The 19582-nt window shown below is 35.8% G+C and overlaps 1 protein-coding gene across 3 annotated transcripts in view; it reads right to left on the minus strand.

Moving 5' to 3' along the window:
* Window positions 1-19582, minus strand: part of LOC144443172 (ubiquitin-like modifier-activating enzyme 6) — a 179940-nt gene that overhangs the window by 64183 nt on the left and 96175 nt on the right. For all 3 annotated transcript variants that reach the window (XR_013481672.1, XM_078132550.1, XM_078132549.1), the window contains 3 exons: window positions 7992-8187; window positions 7750-7830; window positions 7317-7497 (listed from right to left, as the gene is read on the minus strand). Coding sequence is in view for 2 of the 3 variants with exons in the window: in XM_078132550.1 (XP_077988676.1) it covers window positions 7317-7497; window positions 7750-7830; window positions 7992-8187 (458 nt within the window). In the remaining variant the exon portion in view is untranslated. The remainder of the gene's footprint in view (window positions 1-7316; window positions 7498-7749; window positions 7831-7991; window positions 8188-19582) is intronic.

Below are 19582 nucleotides of genomic sequence, written 5' to 3' on the forward strand. Positions count from 1 at the left end.
GACAGTAGTCAGTGTGACAGGGTGTGTGAAAACATTCCAGTGGGTCAACCTATACAACTGACAGTAGTCAGTGTGACAGGGTGTGTGAAAACATTCCAGTGGGTCAACCTATACAACTGACAGTAGTCAGTGTGACAGGGTGTGTGAAAACATTCCAGTGGGTCAACCTATACAACTGACAGTAGTCAGTGTGACAGGGTGTGTGAAAACATTCCAGTGGGTCAACCTATACAACTGACAGTAGTCAGTGTGACAGGGTGTGTGAAAACATTCCAGTGGGTCAACCTATACAACTGACAGTAGTCAGTGTGACAGGGTGTGTGAAAACATTCCAGTGGGTCAACCTATACAACTGACAGTAGTCAGTGTGACAGGGTGTGTGAAAACATTCCAGTGGGTCAACCTATACAACTGACAGTAGTCAGTGTGACAGGGTGTGTGAAAACATTCCAGTGGGTCAACCTATACAACTGACAGTAGTCAGTGTGACAGGGTGTGTGAAAACATTCCAGTGGGTCAACCTATACAACTGACAGTAGTCAGTGTGACAGGGTGTGTGAAAACATTCCAGTGGGTTAACCCATACAACTGACAGTAGTCAGTGTGACAGGGTGTGTGAAAACATTCCAGTGGGTCAACCTATACAACTGACAGTAGTCAGTGTGACAGGGTGTGTGAAAACATTCCAGTGGGTCAACCCATACAACTGACAGTAGTCAGTGTGACAGGGTGTGTGAAAACATTCCAGTGGGTCAACCTATACAACTGACAGTAGTCAGTGTGACAGGGTGTGTGAAAACATTCCAGTGGGTCAACCTATACAACTGACAGTAGTCAGTGTGACAGGGTGTGTGAAAACATTCCAGTGGGTCAACCTATACAACTGACAGTAGTCAGTGTGACAGGGTGTGTGAAAACATTCCAGTGGGTCAACCTATACAACTGACAGAGGATGAGGTTGCCAAATGCCTTGCACGTGTTTACCCAAACAAAGCACCTGGACCTGATGGTCTAGGTGGAAAGGTGTTAAAAGTCTGCGCCACGCAACTGAAGCAAGTTTTGACCATGTTGTTTCAACTGCTCCTTAATAGCTGTATAGTCCCAAACCCTTGGAAAGTTTCAACTGTCATACCCGTACCTAAAAGACCAGGTGCGAACTCATTCAATGATTTTAGGCCTGTAGCACTGACCTCTCTGCTGGCTAAATGTATGGAAAGGGTTGTTAGTAAACACTTGGTATCTTCAGTGGCCGAATACTTGGATCCCTTGCAATTTGCATATAAATCTTGAAGGGGACCTGAAGATGCAAACCTCATGCTACTTAATATGGTAGTTAACCATTTACAACGTCCCAAAACATATGTGCGTATCTTGTTCATTGATTTCAGTTCAGCCTTCAATACGATGCAAACTTACATTTTATTATGGCAACTGTTTGATTTAAATGTGAACGGATACATCATCCACTGGATTCAAGATTTTCTTTGTAATAGACCCCAAAGAGTGTTAATGAATGGAATTCTTTCAGATAAACTTGTTTTGAATACAGGCGCACCTCAGGACTGCGTGTTATCACCAGTGTTGTTTTCAATTTATACTGATGAAATGAAAATTCAAGATTCAGTTGTAAGTTTGCTCAAATGTGCTGATGATATGGCACTTGTAGGCATCCTGTTGAAAGAACAATCTCTAAATGAACATATTTATTATGATCATGTAGCAACCCTGCAAGACTGGTGTTAGTCAAGTTTACTGGAAATGAACCTGGCTAAAACTAAGGAACTAATACTAGAAAATGACAAACGTAATGTCACATTTGAACCGGCTGTATTGATTGGTCAGGCTGTAGAAATCGTTGAGTGTTTCAAATATCTAGGTTTGCAATTGGATCAAAAGCTAAATTTCACTGAAAACACCAACTGTATTGTTAAGAAGGCCATGCAGCGTATATTTTTTTACTGAGGAGGCTACAGAGTTTTGACGTCTGTCAAAATGTTCTTGAAAAGGTATACAAGAGCCATATAGAAAGTGTGCTAACTTTTAACATCATAGTGTAGTATGGCAATTTGAGTGTTAAAAATAGAACCAAACTGGCACGAGTTGTAAATTTGGCCGGGAAAATAATTGGTAAAAAACAGAGTCAGCTCTATGAAATTCCCACCGGCCCAGCGGCCCAGGGCAGGTGAAAAGTGGTGCTGGGCCGGTAAAATTTATGCACACCTGCCCAGTTGGGCCGGCGCTTTTTTTTGGAATACTTTATTATAAACTGCTTATTCTAATTTGGTCAATGATTGTTATCGCAATCGTTTTGGGGTTTTATTTTTTGTCGATTTGTCTCTTGTAACTTAGCTTGTTTCAATCAAACCTAAGTTTCTTCATTTCCGCATTGCCTAATGCCAGAATGCATGTATGTATGTATGTATGTATTGACACCACGTGTGCGGACGTGTTTCGTTACCGCTCTGAGTCAATCGAACTTTTCCCACAAACTTATCATTTTATGAGACCTGTTGCAGTGCCAAGTTCATCGATACTTGAAACTTGTGTTCCATATAATCCAAAACCGACGTTATCTAGCTATGTCTGGGAGAAATAAGGAGAAAATGCGAACGCGGTCATCAAGCAGCCATGATGTCAGTGGGGGTAATGGTACTCGCCATGACCAGGGAATCACACTGGCAGACTTGAGTGCACAGATTCAACGTGTACAGACAAACTTGACCCAAAAGATGACAGCCTCTGAATGCAAGGTAATGGAATCTACCGACACTGCTATTAGAGAGATTCGAGATGAAATTACAATGGAAATGTCAAAACTGAGAGGCGACTTCGAACGATTAGTAAAACGAGTCGACCGTCTCGAAGACGACATTGTACGTGACGGAAAAAGTGCTAACAGGTGTGTGATTGTAATTCGTGGCTTAGCACAAGACAATGAAGAAGACGTTGTTGAGAAAGTAAATATTCTATTTAGAGTTGGACTGAAACTTTCAGAACGGGATGCTAGCTCTTCTACTGCTATTTGCAAGAAGTCGTATGGTAAGAATAGCCCAGGATTCGTATTAGTAACTCTTGGTTCTGAAGAGCAAAAACGAGCCATCTTTCAGGCTAAACGTTTTCTACGCAAGACAGACGAATACAAAACAGTCTATATTGAGAACGATGTACCTCGAGAAACCCGACAAATGCACGCAAACTTTCGTAATATATTACGTGTCGTTGGTGACCATAAGCTGAAATGGAAAAATGGTCGGATAATACAGGACGATAGAAATGAGACATATTAGCACACAAACCAGTCGAGTATAACCATTGGCTGCTGGAAAGTGAATGGATGGACGAAGACCGACTCCTCTCCAGACTACAAAGAACTAGTTATAAAGAAGTTGAACTTAGATACCGTCTGTGTTTGTGAGACATTTTTGCGAGAAAATGAAGTTCTCGAACTCAGTAGTTATGTTTTCTTTGGCCAAAACAGAAAGTTTATTTCTAGACGGGCGTTGCGTGGTTCTGGGGGCGTCGGCATATTTGTTCACAGCCATCTCCTCAATAGGTACAAAATCTCTGTTTTGGACAACAATATGGAAGGTATTCTATGGTTAAAACTAACCGATAAGTATTCTGATAGCATTTTTACATTATGTTGTTGTTATTTACAACCTCAATGTTCTCCAAGAGGAGATGTTGGAAATTACTTTTTCGATTACCTAACCCGGCAGTTACACGTGTATGAAAATGAACGCTTCGACTACCATATTCTGTGTGGCGATTTTAATGTCAGGTGTGGCCAGCTGCAAGACTTCATACCAGAGATTCATGATATTACACCCAGGGTTGTATTCGATAGCGCGAAAAATAACTTCGGTGAATTGTTGATTGACTTTTGTAAGGACAATAATATGTGTATGCTAAATGGTCGCAGTAAGAACGATGATGGGTTTACATCAATCAAAGGATCGGCGGTAGTTGACTATTGTTTAGTACCAGTTAACGAACTTAACGTATTTCAAGACTTTCAGGTATGGTCTAACGCACGGATTTGTAATGAACTCTGCGTCTTTCCTACGGGAAGCGTCCCTGACCACTGCTTACTAACGTGGAGTTTAAATAACGACTCGATAGGTGAATATAATGGAGTAAGGCCTGCTTCACATGGCCATTCAAGGATGAATCTGCCAACAACTAAACAACGTATTTATCAGCTTGATCATATCCCATCTGAATTTATGTGTCAGCCAGATGTTAGTAGTAAAATCAGTAACATAATTGATAGTTTAGAAAGAGCTAGTTTACATCAGTCGGATATTGACTCCAAATATGACGAAATTTGCTATATATTCAAAGATGAAATGGATGCTCATTTGGAATTCTGAGATGTGTCATTACGCACAACAAAAAAATACAAAAGAAATAAACCATGGTGGTCACCGTTGCTTACAGATTTATGGAAATTAACATGTCAAAAGGAAAGACTATGGTGTAAATGTAAAGGGCAAGCACAGCTGAAGTCACGACTAAAACGTTCTTTTGTTGAATCCAGGCGTGTATTTGACTCTGAAGTAAGGAAATCCAAACGCGCATACAACAGAAAACAACAACTTAAATTATTGGAGTTGGACACTGGAGGACAGGATTTCTGGAAAGATTTCAACAATGTATTTTCTTCCAAACGTAAAGAATCCATACCGATGGAAATAGTAGACAATGACATATCTTGTACTGATCTCGATTCTGTATTGAACAGATGGAGAGATGATTTTGCAAGTCTTTTTAGTTCAACCGACCCTGTAGCTGATAATCCAGAAGAATTTTGTTTTGATGATGAATATCTTCATATGATAAAGAAAAAGCTCGAAGATTTTGATGGCGAACTTGAACAGCTGACCCCTTCTGAATTAACAATACCAGACTCTGTAGAGTTGAACAAGCCAATAACAATTGCGGAAACTGAAAAATCTATCAAGAAAGCCAAACGTGGCAAGGCCTCCGGTATGGATCAAATATACTATGACACATTCAAGAACAGCAAAGCCACAGAACTGATTCACAGTTTGCTAACATCTTGCTTTGATTCCGGAATTATACCGACGATCTGGTGTCAAGGTCTCATTTGCGCAAAGCCTTTGATCGGGTGGAAAGAAACTGTCTATGGTATAAACTATATACATGTGGAGTAACAGGAAAATTTTTGAATGTTCTGCGTTCGTTGTATACTGATGTCACATGTAGAGTACAAATTAACCAATACAAAACAGACAGCTTCCCCGTTGACATTGGAGTTAAACAGGGTGATGATCTTTCACCAACTCTTTTCGCAATGTACATTGATGGCTTAGCAACAGAATTAAAGCAATCTGGTGCGGGCGTAAAACTTGGTGACGATACAATCACTTTACTATTATATGCTGATGATATAGTCCTGTTGGCTGATTCAGAAGAAAATTTACAATGTTTGCTCTACATTGTTCACTCATACTGTACTAAATGGAGACTTTGGCTAAGCCAGGAAAAAACCTTAATCGTTCATTTTAGGAGAAACGGTACACCAAGTACACAATTTCGGTTTAACTGTGGTCCTATGCATGTTGGTGTAACGACTAAATATAAATATTTAGGAATGTATTTTAGTGAACATCTCGAGCCAAATGTTATCACATCTCACCTCGCCGAGTCAGCGTCTAAAGCTATTGGTACTATTATTGCAAAGTGTAAAATGTATGGCGGAATGTCTCACCAGATGTACACAAAGCTCTTTGATATGTTGGTTGTCCCGATTCTTGATTATGTGTCAGCTGTCTGGCACAAGAGTTCAATAAACAGTATCGATAAAGTTCAACAGCGTGCAATGAGATCGTATCTTGGAGTGGGGATATCAAGCCTGATTGCTTCACTGTATGGTGACATGGGATGGATGTCCAGTGAATACAGACGTAAAATAGAAGTTATTCGATTGTGGGCTCGAATACAGAGATTACCAGACACGAGATTGACAAAACGAGTATTTCTAAACGATCAGATATGGATGAAACGAGCAAAATGTGTGTTTAGAGAAGCAGGACTCCTACATATTTTTGAGTCTAGAAATGACCAAAGTGTTAGTATCAATGTTATTTTAGAGCAAGCAAAACAGAAACTGAAATCAAACGAACTGGTAAATTGGAGAATTAATTGTTTAAGTAAACCAATTAAAACTTAGAACATACTGTACATTTAAACACACCTATACTACTGATCCTTATTTACTGTTCAATATTCCACATAAGTACCGGTCAGTGATCGCAAATGGATATGCACATGTATGTCATAGAACACTGTCCTAATACCAACTTTTAATGAGATCTGTTCAAGCATGTCTGAGTTATGGCTTTGGACATGAAAATTCACAAACAAAATGGCTGCTAGGCGGCCATATTGGATTGTATCATGACAACAATGAATATGCACATGTATGTCATAGAACACTGTCCTAATGCCAACTTTGAATGAGATCTGTTAAAGCATGTCTGAGTTATGGCTCTAGACAGGGAAAATTCGCAAACAAAATGGTTGCTAGGCGGCCATATTGGATCGTATCATAAAACAAATTGACGTGCACATGTATGCCATAGTATGTTGCCCCTGTACCAAGTTTGAAAAAAATCGGTCCAGGCATCTCCAAGAAACAGCTGCGGACGGACGGACGGACGGACGGACGGACGGACAGATGGAACCCAATCCATAAGTCCCCGTTCCGGACTTCGTCCGCGGGGACTAACTATCATATCTCTGTAATATGCAAATTAACTCTTAAAAAACGTCTTTTGATGCTTTTATATCTTTGTATGATCTGTAGATGTAGCAAGTTTAGTTGAATTGTGCAGCCGTTATGCATATATAGCCCATGTGAAATCATTAATTATGCAAATGTTAATTAATTATGCAAGCCACTCCCACCAAAAACTAATCAGCGCTAAGTTACAGGCTGACAATGCCATATAGTAAATCGCAGAACATTTGCTTCAGTACTTTTTGAGATATCAGTGGATGGATGGATGGATGAATGTGTGTATGTGTGTATGTGTGTATGTGTGTATGTGTGTGTGTGTATGTGTGTGCGTGTATGTGTGTGTGTGTATGTATGTATGTATGTATTTATGCATGTATGTATGAATGTATGTATGTATATATGTATGTATGTATGTATGTATGTATGTATGTATGTATGTATGTGTATCTGTATCTGTATGTATGTGTGTGTGTGTGTGGGGGGGGGTGTTAGCATATCTGTATGTGTTTTTTTGTTTTAAATTTTTTTTTAGAGGGATTATAACACTCACTGCCATCTTTCAACTTGGTATCCAATGGGAATGCATGCAATAAGTTCTTGGCTTTGTTGGAAAAATACTTTTCAAACTTCACTCTGGATACTTGCAGACAGTTATACCAAGTAAGGGGTCTGTGTTTCAGTAACTTAATAGCTTGAACGGCACCTTCTAGTTGCTGACCTTCACCAATTTTCTGAAAAGCATAATATGTTTAAACTTGAATGTATAATAAGATTTTTATAGTCAGTGTGAGTTTCTGACCCCACCATGCAAGTTCTTGGTCCGATATACATCATTGTCATTAGTTTATCAAGTGACTGAATTGTACTGACATGCATTTTCCTGTTGTCTGTAGTTGACTTCATTTTATCTATGGATATTTAGTTTTGATTCAAGCTTATCCATTTTTAAGTCTCAAATTTACCAGCAAAATGCAAAAACTTACTTTTAAAACAGCCTCTGGGTCAGGATTGCTACTCCAAAATTTGTTAAAAGCAGCTGGTTTCTGTGACAAAAGACTCTCAAACTGAAATGAAGAAAACAGACTTGTAGCTGAATCTCAAATGGTAGGATTTAGTTGTTATTAGCGTACTCTAGATTAATCTCTTAATAACCTATTATCATGCACATCCAATACAAGAAAAATACAATATGGATTATTTAGAGGAAATTTCATAACAATTTTACCTTTTCTCTAGCCCATTGTATTGTGTGCTCTATACTTGATGGGAATGATTTGAGTGTACAGTATGGTATATCTGTTTCCTGAGGGTCTTGCTGACTGGTGTAACATTCTGTCATGTGAGGTATAATCACTTGTACATGTCCTTTAGCTGCCAGGGTTCCAGATTCCAATAGTGGACGTTGAGTGGTAACACAGCGACTGTAATCAATAGATTCAATGACACTAAATCTTCATTTTTCAAAGCCATAATCTCCAGTACTAATATACTGACATAATCTCCAATACTAATGTGTTGACATAATCTCTGTGCTGAGATAATCTCCAATATTAATGTGTTGACATAATCTCCAATACTAATGTGTTGACATAATCTCCAATACTAATGTGTTGACATAATCTCCAATACTAATGTGCTGAGATAATCTCCAATATTAATGTGTTGACATAATCTCCAATACTAATGTGTTGACATAATCTCCAATACTAATGTGTTGACATAATCTCCAATACTAATGTGCTGAGATAATCTCCAATATTAATGTGTTGACATAATCTCCAATACTAATGTGTTTACATAATCTCCAATATTAATGTGTTGACATAATCTCCAATATTAATGTGTTGACATAATCTCCAATATTAATGTGCTGAGATAATCTCCAATATTAATGTGTTGACATAATCTCCAATACTAATATACTGACATAATCTCCAATATTAATGTGTTTACATAATCTCCAATACTAATGTGTTTACATAATCTCCAATACTAATGTGTTTACATAATCTCCAATATTAATGTGTTTACATAATCTCCAATGTTAATGTGTTTACATAATCTCCAATGTTAATGTGTTTACATAATCTCCAATATTAATGTGTTTACATAATCTCCAATACTAATGTGCTGAGATAATCTCCAATATTAATGTGTTTACATAATCTCCAATATTAATGTGCTGAGATAATCTCCAATATTAATATACTGACATAATCTCTAATATTAATGTGTTGACATAATCTCCAATACTAATATACTGACATAATCTCCAATATTAATGTGTTTACATAATCTCCAATATTAATGTGCTGAGATAATCTCCAATACTAATGTGTTGACATAATCTCCAATACTAATATACTGACATAATCTCCAATATTAATGTGTTTACATAATCTCCAATACTAATGTGCTGAGATAATCTCCAATATTAATGTGTTTACATAATCTCCAATATTAATGTGCTGAGATAATCTCCAATACTAACATACTGACATAATCTCTAATATTAATGTGTTGACATAATCTCCAATACTAATGTGCTGAGATAATCTCCAATATTAATGTGTTTACATAATCTCCAATACTAATATACTGAGATAATCTCCAATATTAATGTGTTTACATAATCTCCAATACTAATATAATGATGATAATCTCCAATATTAATGTGTTTACATAATCTCCAATACTAATATAATGATGATAATCTCCAATATTAATGTGTTGACATAATCTCCAATATTAATGTGTTGACATAATCTCCAATACTAATATACTGACATAATCTCCAATATTAATGTGTTTACATAATCTCCAATATTAATGTGTTGACATAATCTCCAATACTAATGTGCTGAGATAATCTCCAATATTAATGTGTTTACATAATCTCCAATACTAATATAATGATGATAATCTCCAATATTAATGTGTTTACATAATCTCCAATATTAATGTGTTGACATAATCTCCAATACTAATATACTGACATAATCTCCAATATTAATGTGTTTACATAATCTCCAATATTAATGTGTTGACATAATCTCCAATATTAATGTGCTGAGATAATCTCCAATATTAATGTGTTTACATAATCTCTAATATTAATGTGTTGACATAATCTCTAATATTAATGTGTTGACATAATCTCCAATATTAATGTGTTGACATAATCTCCAATACTAATGTGTTTACATAATCTCCAATATTAATGTGTTTACATAATCTCCAATACTAATGTGTTTACATAATCTCCAATACTAATGTGTTTACATAATCTCTAATATTAATGTGTTGACATAATCTCTAATATTAATGTGTTGACATAATCTCCAATATTAATGTGCTGAGATAATCTCCAATATTAATGTGTTTACATAATCTCCAATACTAATATACTGACATAATCTCTAATATTAATGTGTTGAGATAATCTCCAATATTAATGTGTTGACATAATCTCCAATGTTAATGTGTTGACATAATCTCTAATATTAATGTGTTTACATAATCTCCAATATTAATGTGTTGACATAATCTCCAATATTAATGTGTTTACATAATCTCCAATACTAATATACTGAGATAATCTCTAATATTAATGTGTTTACATAATCTCCAATATTAATGTGTTTACATAATCTCCAATATTAATGTGTTTACATAATCTCCAATACTAATATACTGACATAATCTCTAATATTAATGTGTTTACATAATCTCCAATACTAATATACTGACATAATCTCTAATATTAATGTGTTTACATAATCTCCAATACTAATATACTGACATAATCTCTAATATTAATGTGTTTACATAATCTCCAATATTAATGTGTTTACATAATCTCTAATATTAATGTGTTGACATAATCTCCAATACTAATGTGTTGACATAATCTCTGTGCTGAGATAATCTCCAATATTAATGTGTTGACATAATCTCCAATACTAATGTGTTGACATAATCTCCAATACTAATATACTGACATAATCTCCAATACTAATGTGTTGACATAATCTCTGTGCTGAGATAATCTCCAATATTAATGTGTTGACATAATCTCCAATATTAATGTGTTGACATATTCTCCGATATTATTATTATTAATCATTATTATTATTAATGTATTGACATAGAGAAGACTATGAAATGGACTTACTGTTACATTTATAGAGAAGACTATGAAATGGACTTACTGTTACATTTATAGAGAAGACTATGAAATGGACTTACTGTTACATTTATAGAGAAGACTATGAAATGGACTTACTGTTACATTTATAGAGAAGACTATGAAATGGACTTACTGTTACATTTATAGAGAAGACTATGAAATGGACTTACTGTTACATTTATAGAGAAGACTATGAAATGGACTTGCTGTTACATTTATAGAGAAGACTATGAAATGGACTTACTGTTACATTTATAGAGAAGACTATGAAATGCAGTTACTGTTACATTTATAGAGAAGACTATGAAATGGACTTACTGTTACATTTATAGAGAAGACTATGAAATGGACCTACTGTTACATTTATAAAGACTATGAAATGGACTTACTGTTACATTTATAGAGAAGACTATGAAATGAACTCACTGTTACATTTATAGAGAAGACTATGAAATGGACTTACTGTTACATTTATAGAGAAGACTATGAAATGGACTTACTGTTACATTTATAGAGAAGACTATGAAATGCAGTTACTGTTACATTTATAGAGAAGACTATGAAATGCAGTTACTGTTACATTTATAGAGAAGACTATGAAATGGACTTACTGTTACATTTATAGAGAAGACTATGAAATGCAGTTACTGTTACATTTATTAGTCCAGTTGCCAGAGGTGGTTTTGGGGGGTTAACCTTGCAATGTGAGTTATATGATATTTTTTTGCAGATTCCATCTCAGAAAGGTGTCCTGTTAGCATATCTGATGGGTGCCACTCGCACACCCCTGGGCATTTTGTTATATCGCGAGAAAACCGAAATACCATGTATTGCTATGGGTAAACACATGTTTTGGTAGGCTTAATACTTACTGCCTAAAATTTATATGGTACATGGATGTACCCACACGATACACAGAAAACACATCCACTACCTATAAGTCATAACAACTGAAAATGGCGACATTTTGTTGACCTTTGGCCTAATAGTGGTATTTTAATATCCAAAACTTTTGACAAAATATTTGTAATTGACTGATTATTCATAATATACAGTGTGTAACATGTAAATATGACTTTTAAGTAACTTTGACATGGTTTTATAGGCAGTAAGTATTAAGCCTACCAAAACATGTGTTTACCCATAGCAATACATGGTATTTCGGTTTTCTCGCGATATAACAAAATGCCCAGGGGTGCGAGAATGGCACCCGTCAGATATGCTAACAGGACACCTTTCTGAGGTGGAATCTGCAAAAAAATATCATATAACTCACATTGCAAGGTTAACCCCCCAAAACCACCTCTGGCAACTGGAGTCTATAGAAAAGGTCAACTGGAAAGGGGGGGGGGGGGGGGGGGCTATTTCCATAATGTTCATAAAGAATGTAAATTGGGGCAAACTGGTCAAAGTATATTAATCTCATCACAGCTGCTCTTAAAGGCATATTAGCTGCAACGGGGACTATTTTTTTGGGTATTTTCTTTCATTTAAAAATACGCTAAAACTAAACTGTAAATGGACCAATCCCTCTAATTAGAAGATTTACTTGTCTACTAGTCGTCAATATTACTCCAAAGTGACATACGGGAGCTGTAAAACATTCGGCTGATTTACTTCTTTTCAAACCGCCCGCCATATTTGTTGACATCGATAGAGGCCAGTAATGTGATAGTGATGTCATCATTACGCGATATACTGAGGGATCGTGCCCATCAAGAGATGTCAACAATGACATGCCTAGCGCTAAAGGGTCACGGAACGTGTGGGATTGCTAAGCAGTTTTTGGACTGATTTACTGCTGAAATATGTATTACAGTGGCATGGATAAGCGACGGCGATGATCTGGAATACGATGTAAGTATAAACCACATTAATTTTGCATTTTGTAAGAGTCTAACGCCAGTGTAACGCCGATTGCAGTTTGTGACAAGGCATTCAGTAGCTGCAATAATTGTAGCGTTTGCTGTGATTTGAGGGATTTTTCGTCTGTTTTTGTGCCTTTTCGCGTTCCGATGTTTAACCCAAATAAACACTGGAACACAAAAAGGCACAAAACAGACGAAAAAGACCCCCAAAATCATAGCAAACGCTACAATTATTGCAGCTAGGCAATCAGTGAAGTTTGCTACACACCGTGTCTTTTTAGTGGTCTGAGGTGTAGTCGGACCAAACAGTGAGATACAATTACTAGCAGAACCATGAACACTTGACGCCGGAGAGTGAAGATATTACTACCAGATCAATAGAAATAAGGGCTGAACTAAATACTTATCAATCCATGTGAAAACGCATTTGCAGTCCATGAATTGCATACATTATTACATGTAGATGCCGCGAACACAAGAACGCGTACTGCATGTAAAATGTACCATGTAGAAGTACTGAATACCATTGGTGTATTATCCCCCCAGACGCGAACTAAATTTCAGTGAACAAAATTTGGAATGAAAACACCAAAAAAGAAAACAAAATGGCCTGTAACATGTGCACTACAGATTTCTTTCACGATTAATTCAGAAGAATGATATATTCCGTCAAATTTCCATATTATACATGTTATACAGCATTTGTTCTATGCACTAATGCAGTTCATCACGAATGGCCTGCAAGTCATGGTGATGCTGTTTCTCTCCCAAATCAAGACTGTGATGGAAAGCCCTGTCGGCTAATTAACTCCAAGTACATGTATATGTTATAGTCCAGTGCCAGATCTCTCCCTGTAAAGGCCATTACTAAATGTATTGATTTCAAATATGTGTACCTTCATTACCCTAATAGTTGTTGAGAATTTACCAATGAAAGTGATTCCATTGTTACACCGATTATTCTGCTGAAAACCTTTCAGCAAAATATGCTAAAATATTTTTATAAAGTGGAAATACATTGCATATGTATATTTGTAGTATATTGCTAAGCCTCTCCAAGACACACAGACTTTTGATATAACCTTTAGTTTCCATTATAAAATAACAATCTCCACTTTCATGTTAGTTTTACAAGGATAATACTAAGAAAGGGGCGGGACTGTCTGATTCTGATTTCACTGTATAAAACATGTGTCAAAGTGGAGTCTGAAGTTTTATAACACTACAAATATTATTGAATGTTGTAGGTGTCATGGGGAAAATACTGTCCAATGGTAACTCAAGTCAGTTTCTTTGCCATGCAGGGTAACTTACCTATTCTACACTTTTATTGATTTTACTATCTGTACATCTGTCACATTCATGATTTATTGTACATTCCAGCTGTCACTACCGATGTACATATAGAACATATATGTAGGAGTTAAAGTAGAAATACTTAATAGTAGATTTAGTTAGATTGTACAGAATGTGGTATAGGCATTGCAGATAGGGACTGACAAATAAAGATAGAGAGTAGAATATTTGAAAGTAGCTCTCAAGCTGAGGTTTACAGTAAGAACAGAAAGGACAAGTCACACTACATGCCAACTATAAGAATAGATAAATTCCTCATTTTAATATACATTATTTCAAATTATGGCATCACTAAATACTAGCATGAAAATAGTGTTGATATATATGATCATGTTTTTACTCTTTCAGACTCAAATAAATAATCTCAGTGGAGAAATTACAGCCTCTGGATAAGATGACGAGAAAGGTTGATAGCTAACGACAGAGCCAGGTCTAATGTTCAACCATGTCGTCATACTTGTTGCAACATAACCTGGATGTTATCACCCTGCATGAATACAAAGTCCCATACTTGGTATGTCATAATGTTTCACTAACTTGTTGAATGTTGTCCACAATTGTAAATATTAGCCATGAAATATGCTTGTTTCCATAATGTATTAATAGGCAATGTAATACAGCAATTACCATTGTGTGTTAGATCACTTGCTGATGCATGCATAACATCCCACTCACACTAGCTTTATTACAAGCATGTTAGGAAAGGTAAACAAAAAAAATCAAAATCTTGGTCCAAATATAGAAACCAAGTAGTACTACAGATACAAGCTGTTACACTTCTGCAATAGTCAGTGGAACCATAAGTGAACCGAAGTGGACCTTCAAACATCTGTAATTTGTTTATATATTCATAATAATCTATGAGACTATTCTGGCAATATGCTGATGCTGTGATGAGCCTTTCAATCGATATCGATTTACTTGGTGGGCTTTAAACCCAAGCTTTACAATGCCAAATCAATGGATGGTGAAACATGGTATATTTATATCACAGAGTCTTCAAAACATAAATAGGAGAGTGAGTATTACTTGTTACTACCATAAAAGCTACTTTGTTGTGGGTAACAGGAATGCAATTATACAGAGGATCAGTATCTAGAATCATATATTATTCTAAAATCACATCAGCTCGGCACACATCATCTTTGACCTTTCATAAAAATAAACATTCTCACATAGGTTGAGAATAACCATCACTGGGCATTGAGTTTATGACTATGATGAAATCATGAAACACTGGCAATGTACAATTCTAATCTTTCTGTTCTTTCACCAGATGTCATTGTGCTTGCCTTGACAAGAGTTCACAGATGAGACATACTGATGGTACCATACAAAGACATAAGAGAGACTCATCGTGCATTGCTTCCTATAGCAAATTTATCATTTGGCAGCTTAGTTGTCCAAAATCTGGGACAGACGAGTCATCCCAAGTTGCTGGGTGTATGCATTTGGGGATAACAACCCTGATCCATGTGGTCAATAGCCTGAAAGGATACTGAGAAGGCTTGCTGAGATTGTGATTGATCGATGATACAAAGATTGATTGAATACAGTTGACTTTGCCTCTTCTTCAATGAGACAACTTTGATTTACCAATTTGAGTTTGTGATGGACAAGCAAACAGTTTACTATGTACTACCTTTCTAAGATATATAAACAAACTGATAAGAGTGTCATGATAAACAACATTTGAGAGCTGGTCTTGTATGTGATTTTGTTGTGTAACAAATTTTATCTTTGTACAAGTCTTTCCTTATTTCACTTTATACAAGGAAAGACCATTCATTCTTTAGTTGTAATATTCAATCTTCTAGGATTTTCTTTTGTACGATAGAAGCTATAAGTGATGGAGATGTTGGATGAAGGTGTGATGACAGTCACTTTGGGTCTTGTATTACCAGTTCCATCTCCCTTTGCATTCCTTGTCTGTCCACCAGCTTTTTTTCCTGATAAAACTGATCTTTCAGATGTCATACAGATGTCTTCTGTTCTAGTCTTGTCAAACAGCTACAGTTACAATAAAAAGAAATTATTACTGTTGTGATATCTGATTACTTATCACTAAGACAATATAGCACCCAATATAGCATCTATCCATCCATCCATCCATCATCCATCCATCCATCCATCCATACATACATACATACATACATACATTTATATTTATATTTATATTTGTATTTGTATTTGTATTTGTATTTGTATTTGTATTTGTATTTGTATTTGTATTTGTATTTGTATTTGTATTTCTGTATCTCGCCGATTTTTCCTTTGAAAAAGAATATTTATTCGAAACATCGGATTTAACAGCTATTTATACGGACTGTTTTATAAGTTCCATTTCTTTCTACATTTGTACATACATACATAGCTAGCCATGTATACACATATATCTATCCATGCAAGCATCCATCCATACATATATCAAGCCATTTATATGCATACATTATACATAGGAGTGCAAAAGTAATGGGTAGAACATCTATATTTTATGTGTATGGTTGTGTCCATGTGTTTGTATATACATTTTGTTTGTCCAGTCAACATACCGTACACCATACATTCATACACACACCACAGGCATGCATGTATAAAGACATAGAAATTACATGTCTTTGTCTTTATCATGCAGTGTTTTTGCTAACGTTGGGGAGCCTTCAAGTTGGTAACAGAAAGTGGTAAAAATGGCTCTGTTTCCCTGTTGAGTCTATGGTAATTTTGTTTGGAACAAAGGTGAAATGAGATGGGAACCCTGTTTGATTATACCTACCTACCGCCCTGAGCAAAAACACTTATGTATGCATGACTGTATAGTATATAGTATGTTTGTACGTACATGTACAAACTTGTATTGTATACATATTGACTTTACACCATAAATGCCCATACAAACAGTGATACCATACATACATCCATCCATACATATGATATGTACATAGTGCCTACACATAATACATACATACATACATACATACATACATACATACATACATACATACATACATACATACATACATAAATACATACATAGATACATACATACATACATACATACATACATACATACATACATACATAGATACATACATACATACATACATACATACATGCATACATACATACATACATACATACATACATACATACATACATACATACATACATACATATCTATGGTATGTACACATACATACAAACATACATTTATATTATACACATAGCATACGGCATGCATATGAACATACTCTAAACATATATACAGACATACTCTCATGTTGAACGTATAGCATACATTGACTTGGACACCAGACATGAATGTATACACACAAATATGAAAACATGCATGCAAACATGTATACTTTATGTTGTACAATTATGAATTATTTCTATAACTTGTACATATTCAAAAACATGACAGTAAACAAGAATTTGTATGTAGATTTGTGTTTATAGGAGGTGATCTTATTCAAGATGGAGGTAATCACCTGTGTTGCGCCCCGGATGTCCAAAACTGCCCTTGCAAACCCTTGCCCGCCCTTGGAATATTCATGAGATTATCACTACTGTGTTGTCCCGGGCGAAGTCATTTAGTTGAACACAAGGTGTCAATCGTGATAACAAAAGGGCGATTAAAAGTTATCACTGACGGGCAAACGTGTGGCATTGCGGACTAAACTGTGTTTACCTTTGGATAGCATCTCCACCAAATCTTTACAAGCCATGATTAGTAAAAATCACGAAACAAAGTGGTACTATATGAATGTCGAAATATCCCCTTGCCCAGTGCGCAAATCTCTTACCGCAATGTAGCAAGGCCACATTCAAAACCCGTTATCTCCAGCTAGAAAATTACGTTGTTCAAAATCGTATGAAACGTACACGCAACGGGTCCTACTAATTGCGAGTCCTAGTAATTACTACCCAGGAGTTTTGGGATGATACGATCAAATATATCATTTTATACCCGTCCTATGTTTGACAGAAATGTCACTTTTAAATTCACATCGATGATTACTACTGCATACATCGTAAACTAAACTAAATTATACGGAATCATGGATATCACATTTCATGGAGAGTTCATGACCTGTGCATCATGTGTTACTGTATCTAATTCAAAATAACCTTTTTCCAAATTCATAAATGTGTGTGAATACTCTGATCAATAGTGTTGCTTGACCAAAGTTCAATATATTTATTGTTATTGTTCATGTACATGGTGCATGCCTTTCTCGAAGTACGGAGGTTCACATGGAAAGATTAATAAACTGTATCATGAACGACACAAAAAAACGGACTAAATTTTGTATAAGATGAAACACCTTGTCCAATCACTGTTACCCCTTTGTAAACCAGATTACTTTCATTTGTTTCAAACAGAACAGCATACCTATGGTCATATTACCACATTTACCTAGTTTAAGTTGAAATTAAAATATCTTTCATCTAAATCAATGATTTAATGGTTTCTATTGTCTTTAACCCAGCACTTTAACAAAACCAACTTTACAAGGTTAGATACAAAGGACAGCGTTCCAAATTGATACAATAAAACGTGAATAACAAAACAAAAGAAGGAAACTGATCAAACAATGGAGAAAACTATTATTAGTTGGAGAATAATTTGCTAGTAAAGCATTTTTGATGTATTTCTTAAGAACAACATTAATAGTAATGAGCGTCGGTACGCGGAGATGATAATCTGATGATAACCGACGTTCTACGTTTTGTTGTTCTCCCTTATCATAAAATATTTCAGAATAAGTAATTACACCGATCCAGCTAGAATAAATAGTATTTTTCCAATAAACTTATCTGTCTAAATAATAATACAACGTGATATCGACTTTACGAAATAAATTGCGTAATTACGAAGAGTTCGACACTCTGTTAACCCCAATATTCATATGTCTCCTCAGGCTATACCAGACCTGTGCTTCGATTAAGTTTACGTGTGTCAATACACCGTCTACAGTGTAGAATATTTAATTTGTGAACGCGTTTTATGAATACTTATTTTTGTGTCGAAACTAAACACTAACTGGCAGTGGTCCAACATACACTTGGTGATCGGCACCACTAGTGCACTCCGCTGTAGGTCAAGGACATGTCACTACATTTCGTGCTCACTACGTGTTCTTCGATGCAACAGTGTAGCATGAACCTAATTTCGTGAGACAGGAGGCTGCCGGTGTGGATGAATGTACAGCTCGAGAGAACTTGTCTACACCCAAGACGCAAGAGCCGTGTTACCAAGTTCCGGCTTGTACTGTACCTACCAAGAAACATCAGTTGGTGCTGCCTCTGTCAATTAGTCTTTCACATCCGAACGAGGACATCACATACTTTTGACCTACCTTTGATGTCACTCTCTTTTAATTCCCACCGCAAAATATCAGG

The sequence above is a fragment of the Glandiceps talaboti genome, chromosome 12, assembly GCF_964340395.1.
Source record: "Glandiceps talaboti chromosome 12, keGlaTala1.1, whole genome shotgun sequence".
NCBI lineage: Eukaryota > Metazoa > Hemichordata > Enteropneusta > Spengelidae > Glandiceps > Glandiceps talaboti.